Source organism: Labrus mixtus, chromosome 7 (genome assembly GCF_963584025.1).
Source record: "Labrus mixtus chromosome 7, fLabMix1.1, whole genome shotgun sequence".
Taxonomy (NCBI): domain Eukaryota; kingdom Metazoa; phylum Chordata; class Actinopteri; order Labriformes; family Labridae; genus Labrus; species Labrus mixtus.
The window spans coordinates 12,380,088-12,387,573 of NC_083618.1; the positions used below are offsets into that span (position 1 = coordinate 12,380,088).

Below are 7,486 nucleotides of genomic sequence, written 5' to 3' on the forward strand. Positions count from 1 at the left end.
TAGAAAAAGACAAGACAGGCTAAGTACCATTTTAAAATCTTATTATCTAACTTTCAAAATAGAAGCTTTAACTATCAGCTTTTTTGCTACAGTGGAATTTTGTGGAGGAAAAAACAAATGGTCCTGGAAAGTGAAACAAGATCAAGTCATCATGGAAACATATTTGGATGTATCAAGCACAGAGGAGCATGACTAAACAGATCTTTGTAAATTAGGGAGTAGTCTTGTTTGTGACTCAGAGGGAATTGTTAGGACGCTTGGCTGTGTACTAACAGGAAATGAAGTGTTTAGTAAGCTTGGAGTATGCTGATCAGTGCAACGCTCTACCAAGTGATTGCACCGTTATCATTTGCCAGCTCATCCAACATATCCATGTACTCTGGAAACACTCTGCATTACTTTCATTAAAAAAACAGGAATCTTTTGAGTCATAGTTGTGCAAAGGGCTGTACAGTCGGGAGCATAGCATAACAAGTGTGCCCCTTACTTTCCACAGCCTTATTAACCAACACTTAACAATTCTTTGACTGTAGTTTCGCTGACCTGCCTCATCAAAGTTTCCAGGAGGGTTTGATATTAGTGCACTACAAAGAGAACTCTGACGTGTATGTAATTCTCCAGAACATAGATTATTCATAGATTTTTGCACAGTGTAATGTAAGAAACGGTTCAAGCTGTGTGGCATGATTTTTGCTCTAAAATTACTTTACAAATGCAAAGTGATAATGTGACATCCCACACAAACAAACAGAGGGACATCTGAAAACATGGCCCGATTAGGGGGGCTCAGAGGCTCAAAGCGCAGACAAGGTCTGTGCCTGCGGGCTCAAATCTGTCACTGACATACTGTTACATTATAATTAGTTCAAAGCTTTGTAATAAACACAGCTTTTTTAGTCTCATGACATTGTTTGCAGTGTTGCTATACCTCAAAGGGAGAGATTCAAAAGAGAATTCAAATGAATGTACCATAATAGTCACTGACAAAGCCCTTGATATGTTAGCTCTCACTGCTTTTTCCTTTCAGATGATGTTTCTTAAGCAGACAGGCCCTAATTAGTTAAGACACTTTATATTTTATTTGTAGAAAATAGAGCAAGTACAGCCTTGGCAAGAGAGAGACTGTTTATGCAATTTTTACAAGGGTTTACTGCTTAAAGCCAACCACATGTTTTCCTGTTTAAAAAACGAAATAATGAGCCTGAGCCACTTCATTAACTTTTGTAGGTTTGCTGGAATGCTTTGTACGAGAGCAGAATAGCGCTGTAAAATGAGAAATAGTGGTCATTAAGTGCCAGCAGACTGGTAGCACGTTGCTGGATGTAGTTTCTCACGTTTCGCAACAGACCCCACTTCTTGTGGAAAACGATCAATCATATGACGGTGACATTATATCTCACCTCCGGAAAAGATTCACATTTTCTGGTGTGTGTTTGAAAAGACCTTCAAACTGGTCCCTGGCCCACTGAAATGATAGTAGAGCTCAATTAGTGCAAAGCACCCACCAACCACAATCAGTAATAGAATGACTTAACGAAGGGTTAAACTGAGTGACACAAACAAACAAACAAAATCTTGTATGCTGTATTACTATCTTGTATAACTAGACTTAATCAGAGGTTCATAGTACCTGCAGGGTGTGTTCAATGCGATGAGGGAAGTTCTTGAGCGTGCACAGTGGGATGGTGTTTTTAGAATCAGAAGTAGCCGGCCCGTAAGACTCCGTCAGGTTGGGCACGACCACCAGAGTATGACCCTGACTTCCCAGAGTTCCTCCCTCCAGCAGTGGTTTACGGTGCTGAACGCAGCGTTCATCTAGATAGACCCCTGGGCAGAAAAAAAAAGGGTTTAACACTTAAGAGGCTTTGGTGTAATCACTGTGGTAAAGTGAAGTGTATTTTATGTGATAAAGAGAATGTCCTCACTAGCTTCCACATTATCAAGGGCTGCTGCCACTCCATCAAGACCCATGAAGAAGTTGTAATCATACACTCCTTCACTATCGGCATCCAGGCGATTCTGGTGAGCAGTGATTTTCACCTGCGGGTTCATCTCTCGCACTGCTTTGGCTGCAACCTCTGATTTTGGTTTCTGTTTGAAGGTAAAGTATGTCAATTTGCATTTTTTTCTGAGTGATAAAAATTATGGGAAAGACAGGTTGAGTGGAAATTAATGAAATCAATAATCAGATTTGTTATCATATCTTTCTATGAAACTGTTCCTTAAAAAATATTCAAATATAGAGAAGAGACTTAATGCATACTCTACTGTTAATGCACTATACTCTGACTGTTTCCCTGACACACAGTAGAATCAGCACATTCCTCTTAAAAATCTTGGTTGTCAACATACTGCAGTCAATTATGTTGCATAAGATGTTTAGACACTGGCAGGAGATCAACTCTCTGATATTCTCCTAAAGTCAACTGCAAAAGAGCTGTAAAGGAACATGGCTGCTGTGTGTAATCTGAGCTAGCTACCTCACACTGACACAATACCTTCACCCCCACGTGTCCCATTAGTGAAGCCCTCTGACCCTTCCACTTAACCAGAGCAAACAAGAATCAGCGAGCTCTGATGAGCGAGGCAGGTGAGAGAGGAGGTGGTGATATACTGCCTTCTGTGTGTTTTCTCACCCCGATATCCTGAGACCTGAAGAGGAACTGTCGGTTCAAATTGGATCTTTCAATGAAGTCCATGTCTGTTACAGTGATGTGTCCTTCTTCTCCTGCACCCAGACCAATGAGGGCAAAGTTTTTAAGGAGCTCACAGCCAATAGCACCTGCTCCAACCTTTGAAAATAACAACAGAGAGAGTGTGAGGTAAGACTAAAGTGCATAATAGCTAACGCAATGCAAGTGATTATGATCAACTTAAATCTACATTTTGAAGGCTAAATAAACGTATGCAATGTAGCAGAAAATATTTTATTTATCGGTGTACATTCCTTGTTTCCCATCCCGACACTTTGCTTGCAGCTTTAGGATGTGTTAAAAGAAACAAATGCCTACAATCTCTCTCACACCAGCAGCCAGTAAACAACAGTAAAAATAACACTATCAAAGGAAACAGAGAAAGGGCTTGGCGCTGCTGAACGACCTATGTTCACCAATAGGTCAAAGCTGGCAGGAAATGCGGCCTGGAATCGCAGCCGTTTCCTGCATGTGCCATCATCAACACCAGACATGATCAAAGACAAACACACACTATTGCATTCCAGTGCAGGGTGTGTGTGCCCCCTGCTGGACAAAAATCAAACCTGCCCTCACCAGGAAGTACTTCTGCCTCTCAAGCGTCTCCTGAAAGGCCGAGCCAAACACGGCAATCTGCCCGTCGTACCGCGTGCCTTTCTGCAAGAGAGGGAAAGGAAATTGTTGAAGTTGCGTCTAAGGCCTGTTGACTGTTACTGGTTGAAATATGTGAACTTAAATCAAGGAACAGATAAACATACTGCTGAAAAGGAGCACTCAGCCAGTTGGTCCTCCTCTTCAGGGAGGCACTCCAGAGCATCAAAATAAAACCACTGCCGGAGAGGCGTAAATTTCCTGCTACATGCCTGCAGGAGCGTTATTGAAAGCACCGAGAAAGGTACATTTAGTCAAATATACTCTTGTGTAAGTGTAAGTGCTTAGTCACATATTAGAAACATACACAAAGTAACAATAGTGGTGTTGTACTCAACCCCTTTCCTCACCTTAATAACTTCATGAGCAGCAAGGCCTCCAATGAAAGCACAGACAGGAGCCAGGTCCCCCTGTGCTGTGTAGGACAAGTTTCTCACAGCCGCTTCATCCAGCTCCACCTGTGCGACTGTATTCAGCTCTCTCACTGTGGCAAGCAGGGCTTCTGCATCGGACTGCAAGTATCAAGTCCCGTTACTGTTTCTATGATCATACTGCAACACTATAGCATGGTTAACTAGTTCCATTGTCTTTATCCACGTATCATACTGCTTATTATGCGAACCGTATTGAATGACAGGCTGTGACCTTCACAAACCTCAGATCGAGGACGAGGGAGTCTCTGTTCTGTGTTCACAAAGCTGTGCAGGGCTTGAAAAGCCAAGTGCAGGGTGCGGTGCCTGAAAAATTTCCCATAGTCATTCATGACCAGTAGCTCGTGGTCCAACAGTGCCTCGCTCAGGGGTTTCTGCAATTGAATTTGTAGTTATCGTGATCTTATGAAATAATAATAATCAACATTTATGTAGCACATTTCTTAACCCAGTGTTACAAATTGCTTTACAAAAACAACAATATAAACACATAGAGATCAGGTTGGGATTATTTTTAAAGAGTTTTTTAAACACTGAACAGGTTCAGTAGATTTAATGTCGGAGGGAGAGATGATACTCACAAAATGAAGCATACAAGGTGGTTTAAGCTCAGTTACTACTCCACCCCGTTCATACTCAGAGAAGGCAGAGGTGTCACCGATGCTGAAGGAATATTGGCCTGGTGATAGAGACCACAATGGCATACCGATTGTGAAACAAAAATACATTCTTATGACAACTCTAAAAGTGTTCTGGATTGGGATGCTCCTTGGAATGATAAATATGTTAAGTGATAAATGAAGTGCTGGAGTGAGGCTCACGACTGAACAGTTGCAAAACTAAACAGCCGAGGAAAGAAACTGTAAAGATACACAGAAATCATGACACTAACCTCGGACTTTGATCTCCACAGGGCTCATGCAGTTGAGCTCCGTCATGCCTTGAACTCCAGAGAATATAACCTTTGAGCCATCAGACAATCCATGACTCTTGTCATCTGGGCAGAGCACCACACCGGGATTACCCTGAAATACAGTCATACTGATTCTGTCAGATTTGAAAGAAATATTTTAGCAATAATATTCAAATAAGCTGTACAACCTGTCAAAGATAAGTGGATTCGGGGATCGTTTACAATTGAATCAAGAAAGGTGAGAGAGTCGTGTGGGCCATTTGAATGTTTTCCTGTATGAATACACCATATTTACACTTTCATAATCCCTGAGACATACAGTTTGAATCAAATATCTGTTGTTGTTAGCGTAACTCAGCACAAGTCTTAACAGGATGAGCAGGTTTTAAAAAAGGATAGCTACACATGTGAAATGAGCTTTAATAACACTAGAATCATAACACAAACTGGAGGTCATACCTGTGAGATACTTTGTATCATTGCTGTTACGGGCACTTCCCCATCCTTGTCCAAGACCTCAAAGTCCTCCCCAAAGTCACAGAATAACTGACTGCACATGAAACATAAGATTGTCATTTAATTATCCATGTATGAACAAGTACGTTAAATCAACGTTGGACTGTTTCTGTGCCATCTTACCCACAGAGACCTTTAGTGTCTGCTACGATTAACTTGATACTACGTAAATGACAAAGCTGACCAAAACGCTTCTGATCCTCCAGTGAGGACTCAGTCAGGACCACCACCTGAAAAAAGACAGTCCCACTCCTTATCAATATAAATCATGTGTTTTTCCTCTAAAAAACTCCACTTGGATTTTTGAGTTTCACGTTTAGGTTCTTAAGCAAAGTAGGCATACCTGGAATTTCAGAAGAAAGTCCTCATCCAGCGGTCCAGTATGAGCGTTCACACACACATGTGGGTTTAAGGCAGACAGCTGTTGAAGGGAACATGTTGCACGGTTCTGACCAAGATGGGACTCCTTCAGGAAAAACTGTTTAAAAAAATTAAGAACAATCTGAACTCACGGTCCAGCTACTTGATTGTTCTGCTGCGTTTGACTGCATCACACAGGCTTCTTCAGCAAATGTTTGTGTTTTCTCAGTATGAAACTGTCAATGCTGTAAATGTGAATGTTATATCAGCAGCTGTTTCCAAGGTCCGGAATTAAACATTTTGATTCAATTATTTTGTGAAAACTATCTTCTGAGATTTGTCAGCTGCCTAAGAATGCCTTTATGGAAAATATTTGCTACATTTTGCAAGCATCAGGGGGATGTGGGTCCAAAAAAACAAAAGAGAAAGTAAACTGACTTATTCAACCATTTTTTTTTAAAAACTTTTAACCAAAATTATTCACATTTAGGACATGTATTGTAGCCTACTGCTTATTTATAGGCTGAAATAAGGAAAGCAATAGTCAGAATACAACTTTCAAAAGGATAATACTTAGAAAGTTTGGCTGGCTGTTGTTGCTCTAACATGAAGTTGTTAAACCCCTGTGACGTCAGTAAGTTACGAAATAAAGGCTACATGTCATATTACTGCCAAAATGTGACTTTATTGATTTATTTAAATATTTACAGTAGTAGGGTACCTGGGATGACAGGTCAGACCAAACCGTCTGACCCTCGTCCTGGACGGTGACAGACTTCACTCCGGACAAGATCACATTTTTTGCTATTTCCACTCCAAGACCGCGCATTCCCGCGATGAGGACGTCAGCTGTGCCCATCAGGTGCATGGCCTCGGGACCCAGAACATACCTGTAGGGTCGAACAACAAGATGATATGTGGGCCAGCAGCCAAACACAGGTGAATGACACCTTTTCAGTTTGTACAGGCAGTACTTACAGCTGTCTGGAGTACAATCCTTCATCTATATCATCAATTCCGCCGGACATGTTTGGCGTTCAGTTAATTGACTCAATGAGCAGCTTAATGACGGATCAGCTGGACTAACGAGCATCAACCGGACCTATCAAACCAGGAACAGACGGGAAACTGGGTGTAACAAACCACAACATGGTATCATAAGTATTTCACTTTCGTTTCAGGAGTGGGGTTATTGGAGTTTCAGAGGGGTCGTCATTTCCTGTTGGGGCCACTAGAGGGCGACACAGGACAACAGTCTAGATTTAAAGAGAAGCAGTTGTTAAAATCAACAATCAGTGCTGCTTACAACCAGTTTGAGATAAAAGTGTACATACTGGAGTGACCATTATCTCATTTTTTTTTTTAATTGTAGAAAGCTTTGCCAGGTCTTATTGAACACAAGACATGTTTAAAGTAGCCTATAACATCAGAGGTGTCAAAGATACACAATTTAGAAACCCCCTTTTTAGGCCTATTATGATCTTGTGTAAAAACGTATAGTCCTACACTTCTAAAACATGGCAATTATAAACTGAACTACTTAGAGTCTTGCAGAATGATATTGGAGGTTGTCATTGGGTAACTGTTTTCACAACCACCTGTTGAGTAAGGGGAGCTTTCTCTGGGGTTTTCTTCATAGACAAACAAGGACAGACTTCTTAAAAGCTGGACTTCATGGTGGGAAAGTCAAGTCACAAACAAATAACTATTTTCATGAAATTACTTTTAAATGTCCTGAAAAAAACAACAAGTATAGGGGACCTTTCAACAGTGACAAAAACAATGCTAAACCCCCTGCGTTATTGCTTGACGTGTTTGCCATTCTTTTGGACAATCTCAGTCTGTGAATCGTGACCCATAACAACAACAATAAAAAGAAATCTTCCATACGAAACCACAAAGCAAGGCAAGCTAAGGAGTGA

The 7,486-nt window shown here is 41.1% G+C and overlaps 1 protein-coding gene across 1 annotated transcript in view; it reads right to left on the reverse strand.

Annotated features, from left to right (window-relative positions):
- uba7 (ubiquitin-like modifier activating enzyme 7) overlaps positions 1 to 6,713 on the reverse strand; it is a 35,056-nt gene extending 28,343 nt beyond the window's left edge. The window contains exons 1-15 of the mRNA XM_061043002.1: positions 6,543 to 6,713; positions 6,286 to 6,454; positions 5,548 to 5,682; positions 5,328 to 5,434; positions 5,148 to 5,238; positions 4,668 to 4,800; positions 4,357 to 4,454; positions 4,000 to 4,149; positions 3,695 to 3,856; positions 3,452 to 3,556; positions 3,270 to 3,350; positions 2,637 to 2,792; positions 1,926 to 2,091; positions 1,631 to 1,827; positions 1,401 to 1,465 (exon numbers count right to left, since the gene is read on the reverse strand). Of these exons, the coding sequence (XP_060898985.1) occupies positions 1,401 to 1,465; positions 1,631 to 1,827; positions 1,926 to 2,091; positions 2,637 to 2,792; positions 3,270 to 3,350; positions 3,452 to 3,556; positions 3,695 to 3,856; positions 4,000 to 4,149; positions 4,357 to 4,454; positions 4,668 to 4,800; positions 5,148 to 5,238; positions 5,328 to 5,434; positions 5,548 to 5,682; positions 6,286 to 6,454; positions 6,543 to 6,592 (1,865 nt within the window). The 5' untranslated portion in view covers positions 6,593 to 6,713. The remainder of the gene's footprint in view (positions 1 to 1,400; positions 1,466 to 1,630; positions 1,828 to 1,925; positions 2,092 to 2,636; positions 2,793 to 3,269; positions 3,351 to 3,451; positions 3,557 to 3,694; positions 3,857 to 3,999; positions 4,150 to 4,356; positions 4,455 to 4,667; positions 4,801 to 5,147; positions 5,239 to 5,327; positions 5,435 to 5,547; positions 5,683 to 6,285; positions 6,455 to 6,542) is intronic.
- Between the last annotated feature and the right edge of the window lie 773 nt (positions 6,714 to 7,486).